At 45.0% G+C, this 24,189-nt stretch overlaps 1 protein-coding gene across 3 annotated transcripts in view; it reads right to left on the reverse strand.

The window, feature by feature from the left end:
- Window positions 1-24,189, reverse strand: part of VIT (vitrin) — a 124,345-nt gene that overhangs the window by 67,751 nt on the left and 32,405 nt on the right. For all 3 annotated transcript variants that reach the window (XM_066378518.1, XM_066378517.1, XM_066378516.1), the window contains exons 4-5: window positions 10,420-10,576; window positions 2,672-2,805 (exon numbers count right to left, since the gene is read on the reverse strand). In XM_066378518.1, coding sequence (XP_066234615.1) covers window positions 2,672-2,805; window positions 10,420-10,576 — 291 coding nt within the window. The remainder of the gene's footprint in view (window positions 1-2,671; window positions 2,806-10,419; window positions 10,577-24,189) is intronic.

Here is a 24,189-nt window from a genome sequence, read left to right on the forward strand (position 1 = left end):
CAAATGTTTGGGCTTACTTGAATTATTTCATGTCATTAAAGTCACCTGGGGGCAGAGTGTGGAATTCCCAGGTCGTCTGCCCTTGTTGGGGCCTGATCCAAATAGACAACAAGGGAGGGGGTGTCTGACCCAAGCAGGGCCCTTGGCTGTGGCTTGCGTTATCAACAGAATGCTGCGGAGACATTATCTCTATTTCCTGTTCTTATAAAGTCCTGTGGTTCTTTCTAGTTCTATTCAGAAGGAAAAGGACCATGAGCTCTGGTTTCCGAAATGTGGATCAGAAATGGGCTGTTACAGGAGGTCTCTCTCTGACCTTTCCCATCCCTGGACTTTTAAAATTGTGGTAACCAAAATGCACAGCTCCTCTCCGGCCCCCTCCCAGACTGAAGCAAATTAAGTAAAGGAGCACAGTGACATGCAGAAATTAGAAATAAAAACCCAGAGAAAGGTCATGGAGGCATCTGAGCCATCACAGGAGGATTCTGACATGATTCTATGACACCTGTTGACCGTGAGCCTCTGAATAATGGGGAATGGGCCTTGGCCAGCAGTCAGTTGTTACCCTTACAGCTGCAGTGAGCTTTCTTAACTCTTCATTTGAAAGATGCTCCTAACCATTGCAGAAACACACACAAATATTTATTATTGGCAAAAAGGGTTTTCAGTTCAAAAGAATGAGGGGACATGGAGGTTGAGATTTATGGGAAATAATTGCAGCTGGCTGATGTTCTCATGGAATTACTTTTTCTTTTATACTTCTGTTGGGATTCTTGGATCGCAGGCTAAGTACTTCAGATCAAAATAATCTTATTAGCTAGGAACTATTTGGTCAACGCCTATGTGGAGATTATATTTCTTTCTATGCTCAACAAATATGTATTCTAGACATTAGTACTTTTATAAGTTCCCTATTCTGAATTCTTTGTTACAAGACAAACCTCATAGAACTATAATTGATGACTTTCCACTAACTGACTTAGAAGTCAGTTTGAATCCTGTGTGCAGAGTCAGGGAAAAGTTTCTCCTTTATATAAAAATACTAGCTAATGAATATGGAAGAAATGACAGAATTAGAACAACTCTAATTTTACAGTGAGTAATATAATTCTTGCTACATCAAGAGTCATCAATAGATGTTAAAACTACTGGGTGATTTGTTGGGAAACAAGCTATTCATGCTGTTTTGAAGTACCAGCCTGCAGACTGCTTAGCAATTACAAGGTATTTTCACCATGGCAGATCAGGTAAAGTATCTAAATTTAGCCTCACCAACAATTGGACACGTGGACATTATGTGCCTCCTGATATGGTCACTGTGTTATGATCTCATGGATGTGTTATGATGGTACCTGTGTAATAGTATTCTTGCCAAAATATTTAATCTGCATCCAATTGTAAGGAAACAACTGGACATGTCTGTGGTCTAGCTTGTGGGACATACTACTAGACAAATGTCTGGGACTTTAAAAATATCATTGCCACGCATGACCAAAAAGGTAATGTGGTGAGATAGTGCTAGATTAAAGGACACTAAGTAGACATGACAACTAATTGCAGTGGATGATCTTTGATTGTATTGTAGATCCAAAAAAAAAAAAAAAAAAAAGAAATTATTCTGAAGGCCAATTTAGGATAATTGGGTACAACTGAATAATAACTATTTATTAGATAATATTATGAGGTTTAAATAAGATAATATAGGTGAGGTGCTTGACACATAAACATTAACTTAATAGATAGTGTCATATCAATGTTATTTTTTAAGGTATGGTGTTTGTATTATAGTTACTTAGGAAAATGTTCTTGTTCTTATAAGATATGTGCTGAAGATAAAGTGTCATTATGACTACAGCTTATTTTCACATGGTTCAGACAAAATATAGGCAGATGATAGGTAGTTATATACTATAGATAAAGTAAATGTAGCAACATATAACAATTGGTGTATTTAAGTAACAGGACTATAGGTATTATATGCTTCAAATTTTTCTGTAAATTAAAACATTTTCAAAATAAAACATTAGATTAAGGAAATTCATAAATATAAAAAAGGGGTAGTCATGATAATACAAAGATACTTGGTTACTTTTTCACTGTGAAATCAGACTAGCCATTAGCTCATCAACATTATCTCTTTGCCAAAGGGGGAAAAATGAAAATGATTATCTAAAAAAAATCCAGTGGAGCTAGATAGTGAGAACTAATTGACTAGTGAAGCAATTATTAAATAAAAATATACCTCAAATAAAATGGTTGCTCAGAGCTCTAAGAGCCTATGTTCCTATCTATTCAGTTACCAGAAATCTCCAGAAATAACGTTCTAGATATGAGACTCATTTGCCTGAATAAAAGGAGTAGTTAAGAAAAAACCCCAAAGTTATTAAATGGAATCACTTAATTAGAAAGGGTGGTTGGGCTTACAGATAGCTGCAGCGTGTTTAAACTAATTGCAGCCTCTTAGTCTTTCCAGACTTTGCAGTGATTTATCATAATAATTATGATTCATTGTTTCATGATCCCATTATCCTAAGAACTAATGCTTCAGATTTTTATGAAATGAGGTGAGCCATGAATGAAAACTAACAGCACGTTAGAAAGATCACATTTTGTCCCATGAGGTCACTTAACACAAGTACCTGGGTGTACCCATTGCCCCAGTGTGTGGGCGTACCTGAGACGATGAAGGACTCTCTCCACCGTGACAGGGGCAAGGATTGGACGCCGTTGGAATGACTCCCTTTATAGCCAGACTGTCCGGCTACTTTCTGAACAAGTATTCTCCCTCCTGAATTATCGAGTACACCACTAGGAAGAGAAAAAAAAATTTTTTTAAAGAAGTAACAATAAAAATATTGTTTGATGTGATCAAAAGTATCAAACCCATCTTTATTTAGAGATAATTGTAAAGAAGTGAGATGAAGAAAAGGTTTCCCTTGACCTGCAGCCTACCCCCAAGGACCACCCTCCCTCACCTGGCCCTGCAGTCCACCCCCAAGGACCACCCTCCTTCACCTGGCCCTGCAGCCCACCCCCAAGGACCACCCTCCCTCACCTGGCCCTGCAGCCCACCCCCAAGGACCACCCTCCCTCACCTGACCCTGCAGCCCACCCCCAAGGACCACCCTCCCTCACCTGACCCTGCAGCCCACCCCCAAGGACCACCCTCCCTCACCTGGCCCTGCAGCCCACCCCCAAGGACCACCCTCCCTCACCTGACCCTGCAGCCCACCCCCAAGGACCACCCTCCCTCACCTGGCCCTGCAGCCCACCCCCAAGGACCACCCTCCCTCACCTGGCCCTGCAGCCCACCCCCAAGGACCACCCTCCCTCACCTGGCCCTGCCGCCCACCTCCCAGCCCGGAAGTCCTCCTTTTGCTCACTGCAGGGCTGGACTGTTCAGTCAGGGACTTCTCTTTGCTACCACGCCTCAAGTTCCTTTTCCTTGGTTTCCTCATTCCCACTAATTCTTTTAAGTAAAATCTCTTTCCTGACAATTTCCATTTTGGTTTTGTGACATCACAGAATGATTCCACTTATTTCAAGGGCTGTGATATGATGGTTTTTAAAAGCAAATTATTCCTTTTATTTTGGACCAGGGAAAGAAGGTGTACCACTGAATAAAACTAATTAAAAAAAAGTCCTCAGAGACCGGAATTGTGTATTTAATTGTTAGGATTTAGAAGCTTTTTGATCCTGACGTGATGAAACTGACATATCTACCTGCCCCTCCTGTTGGAGGCAGAGTCTCCATTCCGGTCCCAGAATTTCACGTCCACATTGTCATTTTCTTGCTCCAGAGATTAAAATGGCTCTTTGGTGTCTGTAATTTATGGCACAGGGGAGCTAGAAAGTACTTAGATTTGTCCTTATCAATATCCTTGCTTCCCTCCAGGAAAGAGAATTGCCATTTCCTGCTCTCCCACCTTATAGTGAGTCAACAACTTTTTTTTTTTCCTAAACAGGCAAAGTCAATTTTAATAATATATTTAATCTAAATTTCTAAAATATTATCAGTTCAACTTGTATGATTGTAAAAATAATCAATGGGATATTTTCTTTTTACAGAAACAGAGCGAAAGTCAGAGGGATAGATAGGGACAGACAGACAGGAACAGAGAGAGATGCGAAGCATCAATCATCAGTTTTTTGTTGCGACACCTTAGTTGTTCATTGATTGCTTTCTCATATGTGCCTTGACCATGGGCCTTTAGCAGACTGAGTAACCCTTTGCTCAAGCCAGTGACCTTGGGTCCAAGCTGGTGAGCTTTGCTCAAGCCAGATGAGCCCGCGCTTAAGCTGGCAACCCCGGGGTCTTGAACCTGGGTCCTTCCGCATCCCAGTCCGACGCTCTATCCACTGCGCCACCGCCTGGTCAGGCTCAATGGGATATTTGACATTGGTTTTCTTTTTACAAAATCTTTAAAGTCCAGTATCCTATTTGTACAGCACACAACAATTCGGATGCCACAGTTCAGTGCCCAGTAGCTGCCTGCCCTGGATGCCAGTTCCAGATAATCACGGGTGCCACTCTTCAAACTTCCATAACCTTAGCCATGCTCTTGCTTTCATCCCTCCTGCTGTTCAAAGCAAGCCTTCCCACCCCCACCCCCGGGGGCTTCCTGGTTCTCCTGCCATCGTGGGGTTGGGGCCCAAACAAGTTGTCTCTTTCCTGTCTTCAGTGTTTCTCTCCAATATCTATTTTCCTCAGCCTTCACATATACCCGGGTCTCCAATCCTGAAAATGTCTGTTTTATACCAATCCCCCCTTTTCCTCATGCTGCCACCTCCTGGCATAATTCCCTTTCCCTGTGTCCTATTCTTTACTGTGTACTGATCCCTCAAACCCTGTAGCTTGACTCGCATCTCTAGCACTCTGCTGAAACTGTCAACAACGTTCAGTACTCAAGTTCTCCATGACCCAGAAGAAGAGAAAGTAATAATACCTGACCTAGAGAAAGAGATAATAATACTTGACCTATAAAGCACTAAATTGCTGTAAAATTATCCTCATAGAGCAGTGATTTTCAATTGGTGTACCACAAGAATTTTTAAACTTACAATACCTGACTATTTAGTCAGGGGCACTGCCCTTTTGTCCCTTAGCCCAGCGGTCCCCAACCTTTTTTGGGCCACGGACTGGTTTAATGTCAGAAAATATTTTCACAAACCAGCCTTTAGGGTGGGACGGATAAATGTATCACGTGACCGAGACAAGCGTCAAGAGTGAGTCTTAGACGGATGTAACAGAGGGAATCTGGTCATTTTTAAAAAATAAAACATCATTCAGACTTAAATATAAATAAAACAGAAATAATGTAAGTTATTTATTCTTTCTCTGCGGACCGGGTACCAAATTTATTCTTTCTCTGCGGACCGGGGGTTGGGGACCATTGCCTTAGATTGTCAAATAAAAAAATGACAACAACCAACACTACACTAGCTATCTATTGGTGTGAACAAATCCAAACTATACTTACCTTTTTTTTTTGTCAGATTGGCAGAAAATATATATATTTTTTGGTGTGCCACAGAATTTTAATAATTAGTTTATATTGCCGTGAGCTGGAGAGGGTTGGAAGTCACCGCCATATATGGTATCTCCCTGGGTTCCTCAGCAGACCAATGAGTTGTGATGTGGAGGGAACACAGTTACTCTCAGTTCATAGAAATGCGTTTAGACTGGTTGAGTGACTCCAGATTTTGTAACTAGTCAGTTGCAAGGTAGGGATTTGAACCCAGGTCTAACTGACCTGGAATCCTGAGTCTGTCCCACTTTGGTCATAGTTGCCTCTTAGGGTTCAAAACACAGGTACGAGCCGGCTCCTCACATCTTTGTGACCCTGCCCTGTCCTCTCAGGAGCTCCCAGGATGGGGTAACCCCAGTTCTCCCAGCTACAGCCAGGCTGGTCTCAGCTCCCCTGACAGACCACACGACCCTCCTCACCTGGCTTGGTTCAAGCTGCTCTCTTTGCTCTGGAGGGCCTGTTCCCACTTCTGTCCTCCTCAGTCCCAACATCTCCTTCCCCACAGAGATTCAGGCAGGACTTGGCTAGGCCCCTTCCTAACAACGCCTTAACATCCCATCTCACAATTGAGACTCTGATTATATTTGATCTTGTGCTACTTCCTAAAAATTTCTGTGTGTGTTTGTGTGTGTGTCAGAGACAGAGAGAGGGATAGATAGGGACAGACAGACAGGAAGGGAGAGGGATGAGAAGCATCAATTCTTCATCGCGACTCCTTAGTTGTTCATTGATTGCTTTCTCATATGTGCCTTGACCAGGGGGTGAGGAGGGTTATAGCAGAGTGAGTGATCCCTTGCTCAAGCCAGCGACCTTGGGCTCAATCTGGTGAGCTTTGCTCAAACCAGATGAGCCCACGCTCAAGCTGGGGACCTCAGGATTTCGAACCTGGGTCCTCTGTGTCCCAGTATGACGCTCTATCCACTGTGCCACGGCCTGGTTAGGCTCCTAAAAATTTCTTAAGTTAATTTTGTCTCCCAAGCAGATCGAACATGTTCATAGGGGAAGGTTGTCTCCCAAGCAGATGGAACATGTTCATAGGGGAAGGACCATGTCTTATGCTTCTGTTTCCGAAGGCCTGTCCACGGTGTGTGGACTCTGCTTTCCCAAGCTGACTGTTAAGCTTTTGAGGTTGTGGGAGCTGGTTTGTTTCACACTGATAGTTTGAAGTCAGACATGATAGGCATATTTTTACCACAAAAAAATCGGTGTATCAGCAACCCCAACCTTTTTGTAGAGCCAGTTGTTAAACATTTACCAACACACCCCTGGTGTAGGTGGAAAAGTCTAATTAAAACAAAAGATCCCATGGTTACTTTTACTTATAATTAATAGGAAAGATAAAAATTACTTTCGGCTTTTTATTTTCCCCCAGAGAAGTTATTCCGCCATTGGGTTTATATTCCATTATATTGCGGAAGCGTGTGGAAGCGCGCGCACGCGCACACCAGCTCTGGTTTAGGTCAGAGCACTCGCTGCTGAGCTCTCCCCAGGTTGTTTGGGAGGCACGTGGAGGGCCCGGGGGCTCTCACGCTGGACCTGGCTGCTGATACCCCTTGTGAAGGTTATGTAAGAAAAGCCAGCCTTTGGGAAAGGTGCAGATGTAGACCTGTTGTGTTCTCGTGAGCGACTCTGGTTGTAGAAGAGAGGGACGCCTCATCTTGTGGGTGTAGCTGGGGGACACGGGTGCCGCCAGAGGGCAGATCCTGGGGGAGTCAGTGGTCTGTGCACTACAGGAGGTGACACAGCCCGAGGAGGAGATACGGGCCGGGCCAGAGAGCCTGAAAGAAGTAGTGGTTTTGCTTATGAAGCAGATGGGGGCAGAGACATGGTAATGTGGAGAATTTATATAAGTATGACCGCATTTGTATCTTTACTCAGCTGATGGCACTTCATGTAGACTGTCTGAAAGGGCAAATTCAGTTCCACGTCTTCGTGTTTCTCAGACGTCCTGTACGATTCTGAACATGGTCTTGAGGTTTTTCATCTCCCAGACCCCTCTACCAGGGACTGGGATAAGCCGAGGGTCAGCTTCCTGGCTCAGAGGAAGGTGACGGCCCAGCACTAGAACAGCTCTGGGTGGTTTCACTTCTCATGGAGCTCATCTGGTTAGAAACTAGCAGGAAGAGGGCTCTGCATGGAGGTGGCCTCTTTAGTGCCCATTCCCAGAGAAGTCACCCCTCTCCCAGCACTTGGTCCCACTTTAAATATAGAGCTTAGGCCTGACCTGTGGTGGCGCAGTGGATGGGGCGTCTGCCTGGAACGCTGAGGTTGCTGGTTCGAAACCCTGGGCTTGCCTGGTCAAGGCATATATGAGACCTGATGCTTCCTGCTCCACCCCCCTTCTCTCTCTCTTTACTCCTCTCTTCTCTAAAATGAATAAATAAAAGTCTTTTTTTTTTTTTTTTTAAATAGAGCTTAGTTCAGGACAAGACTGAGCCAAAGTATGATGCTGAGAGATGTCCATTATCCCTTTGGTTTGAAAGTGTCAAGGGAATCACTCATAAGACATCTGATTTTGATATATTATATGAATATTAAATTCTTGAATCTGAATATTAAGTCTGAATTTCTAAACCAAGGAATGCTTTCTCCAGTTTTCCTGTTCTGACTGGGGGGGGGGACTCCGGCAGGTTGATGATAGGTGGTCCCTCACGCACTTCCTACTTTTGTTATCTGCCTTAAATCCTGCCTTCTGAAAATAGTCTCCTTCGGTTATGAAAAGCCAAACTCATTGTATTGGAAAAACCTATCTGTTCGTCCTGAAGACCTCTATCCATCTGCCCCCTGGACAGATACTATTCCACCATATAGAGTTTCCTGCTCCATCAGAAACTGGGCCAGAAGCTGCAATGGCACTCGGTTGCTCAAGCAGCACAGCTTGCTCTTCTGAAACATTCCAGCTGGTCTCGGCTCCTGTACCCTCGTTGATGTTCTTTCCAGCAAGTTCTTAGACTCCAACCCAGATGCCGGGGTTTCTGAGTTCTGGTCCTTGTCAGTGCCCTTCTTAGTTTCTCCCCAGGGGTGTATTCATCCAGCATAAAGCCTTTGCCAGCTCTTCATGCTCCGAAATCCAAATCCTCCTCACAGCCTCACTTTGTACATTAAGCAGTGCTGGGACCCTCTGTTTTTATGCAAATGCATCACCTGGGCTCTGGGCTGGAAGTCATGAACATGAGTTCTAACCCTAAGTGTGCAGCTCACTAGCAATTTAACTAACTTCCCTAGGCCTCAGTTCCTCTGCTAACAAATGGAGAGGCTAACAGCAGCCTCCAGGGTTGAGATGCTGCTACAAGGAGAGAATCACAGTGTGAGGGATTACTGCCGTTATGATGACGTCTTTGGTGAGGTCAGGTTAACTCATTTGGCTCTGTCCTGCATAGGAACCATGGAAAGGCAAGACAGTGAGTGCCAGCCAGTGCCAGTGGAAGCCAGTACCAACCATCTCGGATCACAGTTGGAAAAATACCTGCAGCTTTACGACAGGCTTGGCCTCTGCAACAGAGGTCAGTGTCTACATGGAAATAGAACGGAGCGTGCAGACGTGGTGAAGCTATATGGGCACGCCCATGTGCATGTAGGGATGAAAGTGAGCGTGTGCATGTGTGTGAATATGCGTGTGAGGCATGCACATGTGTTTGTGCACATGTATGTAGATTTGTATATCTCTTTCCTTTTTGCATGACATTGACTTCAGAGTGAAAGCTAAATATTTTTATTCCATAGTCTGGAGTTAAGAAACAACTTTTAGTGTAGTTTCTCTTTAATATTCCACTACTTATCCTTAATTGAGCAGTCGTAGTCCTGCTAATATTGAAAAATCAGTATAGTTCATCCCTCTGCAGCGGTGGGGAAAAGAGGAGTACGGCCAACAAAACCTGCTAGAAATTCTTCAGTCTTGTTTGACACATAGAATTTTTTTTTCTTACTGCTTCTCCAAATTTCAGAGAAGCTAGAGATCTTGAACAGGAATGAATTTTACATCTTCTCCCCTCTTTCTGGCAGAGATACAACCAAACAACCAACTGACTGGTGTGCAAGTAAGGGAAAGGGAAAAGATACCAGATCCTGAATAATTCAGGAGCTTCATCCAGTACCCAGTCTCCGAGCACTGGCTCAAAGCAGTTCTGAGCGGTGGTTTGAATCCCCACGCGGACGCTAAATTTTAATAGTGTGGCTTTAGAAAAGCTATTCAACTTCTCTTCATCCCTAAGGTGTGGATAACAGTAGTAGATACGGCACAGGGGAATTGTGAGGTTTAAATAAGATAACAGAGGTGAGGTGCTTGACACCTACCCATTAACGTTGTTATCAAAGAAAAAAAGTAAACATACATCGCCTGTGTTTTGACTCCAAGCCTAAGGAAAGGAGGTTGAGGATCCTGTGCAGGTTAGTTTTCCTGTCCTCATTAAGGCAGTGACTTACTCCAAAGCGTCCATGCCTCCTGCCCTCCTGCCTGGATCTCAAACCAGCTGCTGACCCGGCAGTACCACTCTCCCCCACCTTTTATCTCAGGCCATCGCCATTTCTTCTCCAATCTTCTGGGCCTCCTTAGTCCCATCCCTAATATTTCCTTGCTCAGCACATCCAGGTAGGAAAAAAAAAATGCTTTACATCATCAAGAACCTTGGTTTCCTTGTCACAAACATGAGAGGGTAGAATCCTCCTCCCATCTTCATGAGGTGTCAAGAGAAGTCAGTCCTGCTCTCCACAGAGCACCGTGAGAGGAGATTCAGGACCACGCACGGCTCTGCGGAGTCCCATGGGACAGGGTTGCCGGATGAAATACAGCATGCTCAGTTAAACTTGTACTATTGTTTGCTAAATCAGGTAAGCCTGCCCTGGCTCCCTGCCTACACCCTGATTGCTGGTTGTTAAGCAGCTCGGTGTTACCCACCTGTGAACCGCCGCTGCACACACGCTGGAATAGGACGCGTAGACGTCCGTGCCGTAAACGTGGTATCTGGGGTCTTGGCATCCTGCCGGACATTTCACAACAAACTCAGGATTGATGATCTTTCCAGCTTTGACATCACAGTTGATCTGAGGCACAGCTGAGAATATAAAATGAGATCAAAATTATACCTTGCGGTAACAGCTTATATATGGGGTGACTCTTTTAGGTCAGAACTGTTCATTTAGTTAATCTCTAAAAGCCAGAACCAGGACTGACCCTAGATCCCCTCCGTAGAATGAAACCAAAGACGTAATAAATCAGGACATTTCTCCGACCAAACAACGAAGACCATCCATTGCATTTAACCGTCCAGACCAAAAACAAAAGGCTCATTCCTGTGCTTATCTGGACAATCAATTAATCAAAGAGCACTGTGGGGAAAGATCCGCTCCCTGTGACCAGAAATACCATCGGGAGTCAACGGCTGGAGAGCCCTGGTTTTTCAGACGCTCTGGAGCTAGCCCAGGGAAGGAGAAAACTCTCAGACAACCTTACAGGGGGAAGGAAAGCTACCCCAGGAAGGGCAAACCAGGAAGCAGGGGCCTCGGGGTCAGGATGGCTGGGACCGGGCTGGCCACTGCGGCAGAGGCTCTGTGCTGCAGGCTGACGGGAGGACTGCGATTGGTGGGGCCAGGCCAGGCGAAGGCGGCTTGAGTGCTTCTGTTCTGTGTGGATGGTAGGCTTTTGGAGAGGAGAGATAGAAAGTGAACGTGATCTTTTGTCTTGGTCCTAGAGGATGGGTCCTGGATCCATGGTCAAGACGGGAGTGATCTTTTGTTTTTTTTTTTTTTTTGTTTTTTATTCATTTTAGAAAGGAGAGAGAGAGAGAGAGAGAGAGAGAGAGAGAGAGAGAGAGAAGGGGGGAGGAGCAGGAAGCATCAACTCCCATATGTGCCTTGACCAGGCAAGCCCAGGGTTTTGAACCGGCGACCTCAGCATTTCCAGGTCGACGCTTTATCCACTGCGCCACCACAGGTCAGGCCGGGAGTGATCTTTTCTTATCTGGCCTCAACACTTGATAGTAAGCTGGGAAGTCCCTGCTGAGCACCCAGGAGAAGCTCATTCATTTTTTCCTCCCTCCTTTCTGGCTCTGTGACTGCAGTCGCCGTTCAGTAGGCGAGTCTTCTGGAGCTTGAAGCATGCCTAGGGATGCACGCTTCAATATATGCTGTAATGGCAGTACCTACAAGGAAGTGCGGCTGCATCTTCTCTGAAAAAGATTTCCCTTAAAAAACTCCTGAAGGAAAAGGTCTTGATGACACTATACTGATGCCCTTCAAGCTGAGAATGTATTTCATCCTGGGCTCTACTTTTTAGAAGGGACTCTGAAACTTGAGTACAGTTCGAAGAGTAAGCAGGCTCAGGAGAGGTCTGGAAATGACCAGATGTGAGGATGGCCGGTAGAAATGGGTGGTCTGGCCCTAAGAAGGAGAGAATTGGGAGACCAGTGATAATTGTCTTCACAAGTAGAACTGTGTGTGCTGTGACACCAGAGGGCTGAGTTAGAACTGAAGGGTGGACTTTCTATGGAAGCAAGTTTGGCCAAGAGGAAACTTCCTAGTAATAGAATTTGCCCTTGAAGGGACGGGCTGCCCCAGGAGCAGTGACTGGGCTGGAAGCACGCAGCAGGGACTGAGCAGTTGAAGAGGAGATTTCCACGCTGGGCAGGGGCTAGCAAGAAAGCCCCACCCAGGGCCAGGAGTCTGTGATTACGTACATGTACATGGAATCAGGATCTCTGCCAGGCCACCCACCCTCTAACTGGGTTACTGAGATGGTCTCAGAGTTGTTAATGGCTTCCAGCTGTATCCAAAACGCACACGCGTTCTTGTTAACCCTTACATACCTGAATGGAGCAGAGCTGCATTTTATTCAGACTGGAGAGAGCTGAAGTTAGTTTCTTACACACCCCTCCCAGACAGTCTTTGCCACTCAGGGCCCGGCCAGCCTGGAAGTCCTTCTCCTGGGAGCCTCGGGGCTGAGTCTGATCACAGGCTAAAACAATTTGTGGTCTACATTAAGAAGTGGAGCGCTGTGCTTAAAACAGTTTTGTGGTTTCATTCTTCCCACCACAGGTTGCCTCCTCTTCTAAGTTATTTCCTTTTTATCTTTCAGTCTTTTCAACCCTGATACTCAAGGCTGCATTTACTATTTTGAATATTAGAGTATTTTTTTAAAGGCAATTTGGGGGCTGAAGATGACGGTGCAGTGTCTCCTTAAATTAGTTAAGTTGTTGGATCCCTGGATGTGACTGGAGGCGCTCAGCTTGCCTCCTTTCTCCAGAGCGCTGCCCCACTCCCAAATGCATCCCCTCCCTTAGATGGAAACAACAGGAAGGCATTCTTTCTTGGTTCTTGTTTATTTGAAATAGGAGGTGACCAGCTCTATGAACTGAGGTTCAATTTGGATGTAGCTTTGGCTCCCTACAATTTTGGATCTCCTGGCAGGACAACCCACATCTTCTGAAGCTGAGTAAATGCCTATCTCTAGAAGCTTCCTGTGTGAGTTTTATAGAACGATTCAATCTATTGAAAGACTTTAGGGTGCACACAGCCCATGCAATGGGATTTTCCATGAAGTAGTTGGTTTAAAAAGGGGGAAAATGTCACATGGGACTATTTTGCTTCCTGCTAATCAGTTCCCCCACCTCTTCCTTTAAGGGACACTCATTTTTGTTTGTTTGTTTTTGTTTTGTTTTGTTTGCACGTAGGCCTGCGAAGTACCTTAAATAAGATCTGTTTTATCTGTACCCAATTGGATCAGCAAGACTGACCGATCAACTCGTCCCACAGGGAGGAAGAATGAGACCAAGCTCATAGGCTCATGTCCTTGGGAAAACAAGGTGCAATGGCAAAGTGTAGCTAAGGGTCAAATATCTGTTAAATCTGTACAGAGAGTCAAGCTGAAGAGAGTGAACTAATTAAAAATTTCAGGGTTATTGCAAAAAAAACCCAAGACAAAACCTGGAAATTGTAATGTCTGAATTCAACTGGAAAGAAGCAGCCTTTTGCATCTTCTGGGTGGCTCATCTCTGAGTATGTGCAAGCCATGGTGTGTGTCTTTGTCTTTCTCTTTCTTTCTTTCTTTCTTTCTTTCTTTCTTTCTTTCTTTCTTTCTTTCTTTCTTTCTTTCTCTCTCTCTCTCTCTCTCTCTCTCTCTCTTTCTTTCTTTCTTTCTTTCTTTCTTTCTTTCTTTCTTTCTTTCTTTTGTTGTTACAGAGACAGAGAGAAGGACAGATAGGGACAAACAGGAAGGGAGAGAGATGAGAAGCATCAGTTTTTTGTTGCAGCATCTTAATTGTTCATTGATTGCTTTCTCATATGTGCCTTGACCAGGGAGCTACAGCAGAGCGGGTGACTCTTTGCTCAAGCCAGCAACCTTGGGTTCAGGCCAGTGACCTTAGGCTTCAAGCCAGCAACCTTTGGGCTTGAGCCAGCAACCATGGGGTCATGTCTATAATCCCATGCTCAAGCCAGTGACCCCACACTCAAGCTGGTGAGCCTACGCTCAAGCTGGATGAGCCCGCGCTTGAGCTGGTGACCTCAGGGTTTTGAAACTGGGTCCTCCACATCCCAGTCTGACACTCTATCCACTGTGCCACTGCCTGGTCAGGCTGAAATGACTTATCTTTGCATTTCTTCTGAATACTTATGAGCTGTTCCATTGTTTAGCTTAGATTTTCTTTTTTCTCTTTCTTTCTCTTTTGTTGTTTAGGTTCCTTTTCTATCTCCCTGTACCTTTTTCTGGGTTTCATCTCGAAAGTGCAGAAATAAGCCTTCCTTAAGCAGACAAGTCAAAATTAAGGCAGCTCAAGAACTATCATCCCCAGGCCTGAAGGGAGCAGGGAGACATTCAGTGAATGCCAAAACAGAGAGTCGGGTGCTGGGGGATGCTGCGTCCTCACTGTTAACCTCAGTGAGGACATATTCAGAAGCCATGGAGAGGTTTACTCCCAGGAACATTTGGAGAAACAGGAAGAGAAACTCTTGCATTCTTTCCTGAGTGGACAGTTACTGGTGGCAGTGAGGGAACCCTGGGCTAAAGTCACAGAGATCCTGAGGCAGCCCAGAACTACTTCCCTGGAGCCTCTGCATGGAGACCTGTTCCTTGGCCAAGGCTTTGCTTCTTCCTCATAGGATTCCTTAAGGTGACCGCGACTTCCCTGGTCATGGTCAGTTTCACAACAGAGCTCACATTGGAGCATCTCAGAATCTGCCAAGGAATCTTTCCAGTGGCTCTTGGTACCAGCCACGGGGAAAAGAGAAGACCCGCTTGCAACCCAGATGGTTAGAACTGTTGGATAACCTTCAGATGCTACTCATTGAGATAATGTGTCTATCATATTAATCTCAGAGGGTTCCTGGGAAAAACTGGTACTGTCTGAGTCACTATTGTCATGAAACATTGGGATCTTAGAGGCAGAACTGCAAATGTTTTTCTTTCTGCACTGGCTCTCCTGCCTGGTCTAGTAACAGAGTGATTACTGGGTGCAATCACTTGATGTAGCGAGTCAAATCAAATTGGATACTCTACTTCTTATTTGCCATTCATCTTTTCAGTGATCCCAAGCAAGCCACACTGCTTCTGGAAAACAGATTTCCTAATCAATTTGAGAAGACCATTGTTTGCCTGTTGGGCATTAACGAGGAAGAGTTATTATAACATAAAAGCACTTATGCATAAACAGTTTTGATATTAAATAGTTTTTCTGGACTATGGTATTCAACTAGAGTCAAATCGTATTTTTTTTTTTTTTTTTTTTTTTTTTGTATTTTTCTGAAGCTGGAAATGGGGAGAGACAGTCAGACAGACTCCCGCATTCCCCTGACCGGGATCCACCCGGCACGCCCACCAGGGGCAATGCTCTGCCCACCAGGGGGCGATGCTCTGCCCCTCCGGCGCGTCGCTCTGCTGCAACCAGAGCCACTCTAGCGCCTGGGGCAGAGGCCAAGGAGCCATCCCCAGCGCCCGGGCCATCTTTGCTCCAATGGAGCCTCAGCTGCAGGAGGGGAAGAGAGAGACAGAGAGGAAGGAGGGGGAGGTGGAGAAGCAAATGGGCGCTTCTCCTATGTGCCCTGGCCAGGAATCGAACCCAGGTCCCCCGCACGCCAGGCTGACGCTCCACCGCTGAGCCAACCGGCCAGGGCCGAGTCAAATCCTATTTTAAGAAACTGCACAAACATTAGATTAACAAAATAGCAATGACCATTAAATAAAATTGGGAAACAAATGCTTCCTTCTTCTTGATCCTGACCCTCTCAAGTGACCAGATCATGTTAATTCTTCCTTTGTAGTGACATCTTTTGCAAAGCAATCTTTTCCATTTTTTCTTAAGCAGTCTGTGATCACTTTGATTCAACCAAAGTAGAATAAAAAACCATCAATAGCTTTGCGCTGCCTTGAGGAAAAATTCTAGAATCCTTGAGGCCTTTCCACAGTCCCCACCATGGAACTTGCCAGTGGTAGTTTTCAAATGAATGTTATCTTTCAGACTTTGGCTTGTATCATTTCTCATACCTGGAACCCTTTTTCCTTCCATGTGTTTAAATGATACTACTTTTTCAATGTCTCAGTTCCAGTTATTTCTTCACTCATCTACTAGAATATATACTCCACGAGGGCAAGGATTTTTGTCTGCTGCTCAACAGAATGTCTGCTGAACAACTGAATGAGTGAAACCAACCCATTAGCAAGTCTGGTTGGTTTTAGTACAAGGTCTGCTATTTCTCTCTACTTCCACCTTGATCCAAGTTACTGATACAGTCGTGTCATCCACTGCCATATCACAGTTCACTTTTTGCGGTCTCACTGTATTACAGATTTTAAAATTGAATTTATCTAATTTTGTATCACGAATTTTTCGCTATATCATGGGATTTTGTGGTATATAGATATTTTTATATATTTTAATTATTTTTGCGGTAAAATAAGCATTTTCTAGCCTAAAAAAATTGAAAAGGTTAAGAGTGTAGGGAGGGTTTATAAAACCTTAAAATATTTATAAATAATAAAATAAATATAAGGTCACTACTTCACAGATTTTTACCTCTCATGGGGAGTGCTGGAACCTAAGCCCCACGATAGATGAGGGATCACTGTATTTCCTGTTTCAACTATTAACACTATAGCCTCTTGTCTTGTCTTCTTCCTTCCATGTGTCATAGCCTTTGCCCCAGTCCTTTCTCCATTAAACAGCCAACGTGATGCTTTTAACACTGTAATCAGATTTCATCATTCTCCTGCTTACATACCCCTCATTGGCTTTCTACTGTCCTCAGGATAATGTCCAAGCTCTTTAAGATGGTTTTTAGGACCTTAAAGGATTAGGTGCCTGAATTCCCCTCTACTTAATCCCCTAATAATGTTACTTGGATGAAGAAAAGGTGCCAGCCAGCAAAAGCCTGGAAGAAAGACCTTCCAAGCAGAAGGAAGAGCCTGGGAAAAAACTCTGATGTGGGAACGGGGTTGGTGGTCAGAGAACATGAAGGAGGCCGTGTACCCAGAGCACAGAATGTGAAAGAGAGAGAGGTTCGTGGTAAGATCTTGGGGGTCAGTGTGGACCAAATCACATGAGGACTAGACCAATTAATAATACTACTGTGACCAAAAGGTCAACAATTGTTTTTGCTAGAACTCTTCAAGGCTGCACAATATTCTTTGCAGAAGAAATTTCTTGACGAGCCTACTTGGTATAGAGGCCAAGCTTCCAATGGCCTGATGTAAACAGAACTGTTCAGAGTCAAGGAGAAGAGTCTGCCTGTAAAATGGGCTTGTGATGCAGGAGAGCGAGTGGGTAGGGCATGAGACGGGAAAAGAGAGAGGGTGAGGGTGGAAGGAGGTGCTGGTGGAAGATCTTGTATTCTACAAGGTGACTTCTTTTGCTCTTTGAAAATTCAGTAAAGGCACCAGAATGTGATTAAATGTTCATTCAAGGGAAGTTTCCTTTTTTCTTTTCTTTTTCTTTCTTTTTTGTATTTTTCTGAAGTGAGAAGTAGGGAAGCAGACAGACTCCCGTATGAGCCCTACCAAGATCCACCTGGCATGCCCACCAGGGGGTGATGCTCCATTGCAACCAGAGCCATTCTAGCACCTGGGGCAGAGGCCATGCAGCCATCTTCAGTGCCCAGGCCAACTTGCTCCAATGGAGCCTTGGCTGTGGAAGGGGAAGAGAGAGATAGAGAGAAAGGAGAGGGGGAAGGGTGAAGAAGCAGATAGCTGCCTCTCTTATGTGCCCTGGCAGGGACTCGAACCCGGGACTTCCATATACCAGGCCGATGCTCTACCGCTGAGCCAACTCACCAGGGCTGAAGGGAAGTTTCTTTGAGGAGTTGACAAAGTAGCTGAGTCACAAGGCAGAGCAGGACAGAAGGCCGTGGGACATAGGAGGGGCTTGGTAGATAAAATCTAGAGTATATTTCAGATTCTCCAGAAATCATGGGGAGAGCTCCAGACTTTTAAAAGGATTATAGAATTAGTAATTACACATAGACATCATGACATCTGAGGAGCCATGGTGGCCAGGCTAAGACTGGAATGACATCACAGAGCTATAGCTTTGGTCGAGTCTAACACCATATTGTATTCTTGCCTGAGCCAAGCCTTTGCCGAGAAGATGTGCAGCATTGGGGGATAAAGACATATTTGCCCTTGGTCATTAAAGATTCCTCTTATAGGCCCTGGCCGGTTGGCTCAGCGGTAGAGCGTCGGCCTGGCGTGCGGGGGACCTGGGTTCGATTCCTGGCCAGGGCACATAGGAGAAGCGCCCATTTGCTTCTCCACCCCCACCCCCCTCCTTCCTCTCTGTCTCTCTCTTCCCCTCCCACAGCCAAGGCTCCATTGGAGCAAAGATGGCCCGGGCGCTGGGAATGGCTCCTTGGCCTCTGCCCCAGGCGCTAGAGTGGCTCTGGTCGCAGCAGAGCGACGCCCCGGAGGGACAGAGCATCGCCTCCTGGTGGGCAGAGCGTCACCCCTGGTGGGTGTGCCGGGTGTATCCCAGTCGGGCGCATGCGGGAGTCTGACTGTCTCTCCCCGTTTCCAGCTTCAGGAAATTAAAAAAAAAAAAAAGATTCCTCTTATATATAAAGAATATATATAAGAAGGGTTGGGAAACACAAAGGACGTGACAGAAATAGCTGATAAAGACAAACCTGGTAAAGGGCACTGGCCTCAGCAGATTGTCTCCAAGCTCAAGCTTTAAGCACTTCAAAAAGTGGGTAAAGACTGGTCCTTATACCCAATGATTTCGTTGGGTTTGGGAAAATACCCACACTCCAGGGTAGGACAGTGATGGAGTGATTGGATAACAGTGGTTAAATTTTCTGCAGCGACATAGCTTTTGGACTGCTGCAGAAGTTTGTGACTCTAAAAATAACCTGTTTTTAATTTACAAAGGACTGTAATACATTTTTTTTCTCACTTGACCCTTAGAGAACCCTGAGAGACATACTGTCCTCAGTTTTTAGAGAGGTAAGTGACTTGCTCAAGCTCAGGTACCCATCAATGGCAGATCCAGGCTCTGAACTCAGATCCTCTAACTCTAAACCCAGAGCTTTGCCAGCTCTCCCTGGCTGCCTCTTCCAGAACTGAAGAGAAGGTGCTGAATTGTGCTTCCCTGGTCTGATGCCACAAGGCTTTTCTGAACTGAAGATCACTGATAACCACCAGTGGGTGAATGCGGGATGTCTTACAAATAGCCTGTGTGTGTGACTATGTTAGTGCATTTGTGTGTGTGGCACGCGCGCGCATGCCCATCTGTGCATTTATCCCAAATACCTGAAAGACAACTCTTCTAGAGTACTTTTTCTTACATTTTTGTTATTTCGGAGAATTGCTAGGGTAGAGTTTACTTAACTAAACATCTGCAATACTGAGAGAGTCCGCCTCCCTTCTCACCCACACGGCAGAACTAGAAAGTTAATCCTTTTGTGTTTTCATGGTCTAAGAGAGGGCACACTCAAATCTGTGTGGAGAGCACACTGGTGTTGGCACTAGGTGTCTAAGGAGCAGGCAGACACTGAGGATTACTTACAAGTTGCTATAGCTAACAACATGTGAGCCTATTCAAGAAGCCGCATGCCTATTATACCCAAATCCTACAACCACGAGCTGTATATCTCTTCATCAGTGTCCAATACCCAAAATAACCAAGTTCCAGAATAGTGACCTTGACATGCCTGAGGCAGGACCTCTGGGAATCATCCATCCTTTCAAGGTTGATTGCAAAAATCTTTCCATGCCTTACACGGTATTAAGGTTAATTTATTGGAGAGCACTATGTGAATTAAATGTTGTACATTTCACCCTAGGTTAAGACTATTTCAACAGACTGCAATATAATGAAAATATAGATATTTCAGAATGTTTCTTCACTGCCTGTGGAGAATGTCTTGCTTTTATTTATCTTGTGATTGTTGTCTTCATCATCTAGATTTTCTGCTCAGAAAACTGAGTCCCCACACTCTAAAGAATGGAGAAGAACAAAGCTTCTCAGACTGGCACTGCCTGATCCAAACCCACCTTCCAGCTGCATTTCCCACGACCCCACAACGCTTCAACAAAACCACTCCACTCACTATTTACTGTGATCATCTTCCACTTGCTTCCCGTGATATCTGGGCTTAGTCCACCTAGAGAGCCCACCCACCTACCTCTGCTTTTGAAATTCTACTTATTTTCCATGTCCTTGCTTAGATACTCTTTCATGAAACCAGGATGAATCCAATTGTAGTTTATAGTGGTCTATTGTTGTTCATTTGTCCATCCATCCAACAAATACCTAATGAGCATAAAGCATTTCCTCATGGTGCTTTTGGTTTGGTTGGGAAGACAGACCATATTTAAAAAGATCTTATAATAGCCCTGGCTGGTTTGCTCAGTGGTAGAGCATCGGTCTGGCGTGCAGGAGTCCCGGGTTTGATTCCCGGCCAGGGCACACAGGAGAAGCGCCATCTGCTTCTCCACCCCTCCCCCTCTGCTTCCTCTCTGTCTCTCTCTTCCCCTCCTGCAGCCAAGGCTCCATTGGAGCAAAGTTGGCCCGGGCACTGAGGATGGCTCTGTGGCCTCTGCCTCAGGTGCTAGAACAGCTCTGGTTGCAACAGAGCGACGCCCCAGATGGGCAGAGCATCGCCCCCTGGTGGGCGTGCCGGGTGGATCTCGGTCGGGCACATGTGGGAGTCTGTCTGCCTCCCCATTTCCAACTTCAGAAAAATACAATAAAAAAAAGATCTTATAGTAATGTGTGATAGGCGTATAGCTGAGGGAGTGTAGCATGTACAGGAGTCATCCAAGCCAGTTTGTGTGTGTGTGTGTGTGTGTGTGTGTGTGTGTGTGTGTGTTGGCAATGGAAGTTGGTTCCAGGAAGGCTTTCCTTTACATACATTTATCTTATATGAGATCAGATGCTCACTGAAGTTGGAGACTGTGCAGGATGGACAGCCAGTAATGTGATGAATGGAGTTAATCATTATGGCTCTCACCTGTGTAACGCTGTCTCTTCCGAACCCACTTTGGACTAAAGCCATTGCTTCTGGGGTTCTTCCGGGAATTCCTTTCAAGTAGGAAAGCTATAGAGATTTTACAATTTAACAGGTTTTTCCTGTCTAGCACAGACACTGCCAGGCAGGAATTGTTCTAGAGTCATTGGTTGACATAATTTATGTGAAAACATTTGACAGGTCTATTACAGTATGTGCTAAGAGGCTCCTGACTTGGAATAGGACATTTTCTGAATGTGTAATTTACACATAAATGAAGTCAGTTCTTAAAATTCATAAGGTTAGGAGCAGAGTGTTATGAACACACCTAAACCCGTCAATCGCTATTTGTTGCCTTCAACAATCAAGGGAAAGGCAGCCACATTTTGGTCATTGGTTAGACGTTGTTTGAGTAGGTTTGTGCTGACTAGACCTACCACTGAGATGCCTCTGTGTAAGGTCAGGTCTATGGCTCCAAAACATCAGAAAATGAGATCCTTGAAAAAATCACCTTTAGCCTGGCCAGTGGTGGTGCAGTGGATAAAGCGTCGACCTGGAACACTGAGGTCATGGGTTTGAAACCCTGGGCTTGGCTGATCAAGGCACATATGGGAGTTGATGCTTCCTGCTCCTCCCTCCTCTCTCTCTCTCTCTCTCTCTCTCTCTCTCTCTCTCTATCTCTCTCTCTCTCTTTCTCTCCCTCTCTCTCTTTCTCCCTCTACCGTCTCTAAAATGAATAAATAAAAAATTTAAAAATCACCTCTAAAACTTGATAAAACTTTCATTTTGTACAGTGAGGTAAACTTTTCCATGTACTGTACATCAGGTTAGTTTATTAAGACGTTAATTTATGTTTATTCTTATTGTACTTTTCCCCTTTATTATTTTAAGAAGGTAGCCAGGCTGTCAAGTTCTCAGGGGACCTCCCTGAATGTCTAGATTGCACAAGGCATCCCAGGAAGGAGGAAGTCCCTGTCATGATGGAATTTCCCATTTTTAGCCCCTGGCAATTGGCGGGTTGGAGTCAGACTTGATTTGATTTAGAAAATAAGGTGATGTGATAAACCCAGTGTGATGGAGTAAAATGATACCTGATACAACGACGTATGTGAACATGAAGTATTAGCTTGGAATGAGTGGTCATATACCGGTGGGAGGAGTAGAGTTGTAAGAATGCATCCCATATATTTTTTTCTTCTTTGCTTCTTCCTTTGTAAAACCCCCATGCTGGATTATTTTAAACATATGCTACCTGCTGGGTCCAAAGGAAATAAACAATGGCCGTGAGGGCCCCTGGAGGCCATGGTGGCCATGAGCAGACCAAGACATGGACCAAAGGAAAAGGTGATGAGAAGAAAGAGAAGAGGAAGTAGGGAGGGAAAAAGACCACAGTAATCCTGTGCGTAGGCAGAATAGATACCCTGGCATGGCGGATGGTCTCAGGCCAAGCCAAGGAAAGATACTCATCCTGGCTCCTCCTTTTCCGTTTTCACTGACATCTGCTTTATTTCCTATTCAGTTAACCCTTGCTCATCCAACGCCTTCATCTATCTCAAGGCAACAGGTACTACTTCATTGCTTGGTCCGGGCTCATTAGAAAAAGTGTCTGGAATTGAACCTCACATGGACCTGAGTTTCAAATCTGGCTCTGCTAACTGGTTGGACCCTAACTTGGGCACTAGATCTTTAAGAGTTGAGAGCAGTGCCACATGTGTATTAGGCATCAGTCAACTGTCTACTGACCCAAGCTCTCAATTTGCCTCCTCCTTGTTATTTTACCTTCAGTCCTCTGGGTCATGTGGACTTTTAGCCTTGAACAAACACTGGTGAAAATGGAGGGCTGGCTAGAGGAGAGGTCAGAGGGCACTGAGAGAACCTGTGCCCACTAACGTTTGCACTCCTATCGTCCAGCTGCCTCTTAGAACCACTGACCTAGTCCAAGAGATTTGCTTAAAGGCCTGATTTTATGGCTTTACTTTTCTGCTTCAAACTCTTCAGTAGCTCCTTGTAAGCTGTATTTTGAGGTCTCAACTATAAGAATAAAATCATCTGTAAATACTTACCTCCAGAAGGAGTCAGAGGTGTATAGCTATATTAGAGACAATTGTGAGGCGTGTGCATCTATTGCTTAAGGGGACAAGAGAAGTTGTAATTGTTTTTCACTTTGCTGTATAAATTTGTGTGAAAAAAATTTTTAAGTGAGAGGAGGGGAGATAGAGAGACAGACTCCTGCATGTGCCCCAACCGGGATCCACTGGAGACCCTTGTCTAGGGCCAATGATCTACCCATCTGATGCCATGCTTGCAACCAAGTTATTTTTAGCAGTGAAACAGAGGCTCCATGGAGCCATCCTCAGTGCCCAGGCCTGACGTGCTCAAATCAATTAAGCCATGGCTGTGGGAGGAGAAGAGAGAAGTAGAGAAAGGGGGGGAGAAGCCGATGATCACCTCTCCTGTGTGCTCTGACTGGGAATCGAACCCAGGACTTCTACACACTGGGTTGATGCTCTACCACTGAGAAAACTGGCCAGGGCCTGTGTGAAATTTTTTTTTTTTGTGTGTGTGTGTGTGTGTTTTTTTTAATTTTTTTATTCATTTTAGAAAGGAGAGAGAGAGAGAGAAGGGGGGAGGAGCAGGAAGCATCAACTCCCATATGTGCCTTGACCAGGCAAGCCCAGGGTTTCAATCCGGCGACCTCAGCATTTCCAGGTCGACACTTTATCCACTGCACCACCACAGGTCAGGCGTGTGTGAAATTTTTGATAGACATTTTCATCCCACTTGTACATGGGTATAAATCTATAATGCTTGCTCATTAATACATTGTGTTCTCTTTCTTCTGTCTTTATATGTTGGTACAAAGGAGGTTTTGTTGTTGGCAGGATTGTTTTATTTCCCTAACACAACCCTATCTACTTTCTTCTTCTCTGAACCACTGTGCCAACATAGACTGATGCAATTAGATTAACCCCCATCGGGAGTGTGGGATCAACTAGGAGACATTGTCTGCATAGAGAGGGGGGGAGGACACATGAGTCAGACACAGAGAAGCAGAGGAGATGTGATTCCTGAGGTCTTTACATCTGGGGATAGTCCCAATGAGTTCTAGCTCTCCTCCTTGCCTTGGCTTCTGTAATCTACCCCATGTCCTTCCCAACTCCCCTTTATTGCTTAAGCAATTTATTGGATTTCTGCTGATTGCATCCAAAATAACCTGCACTGAGATACTCCCACAGCC

Source organism: Saccopteryx leptura, chromosome 3 (assembly GCF_036850995.1).
Source record: "Saccopteryx leptura isolate mSacLep1 chromosome 3, mSacLep1_pri_phased_curated, whole genome shotgun sequence".
NCBI lineage: Eukaryota > Metazoa > Chordata > Mammalia > Chiroptera > Emballonuridae > Saccopteryx > Saccopteryx leptura.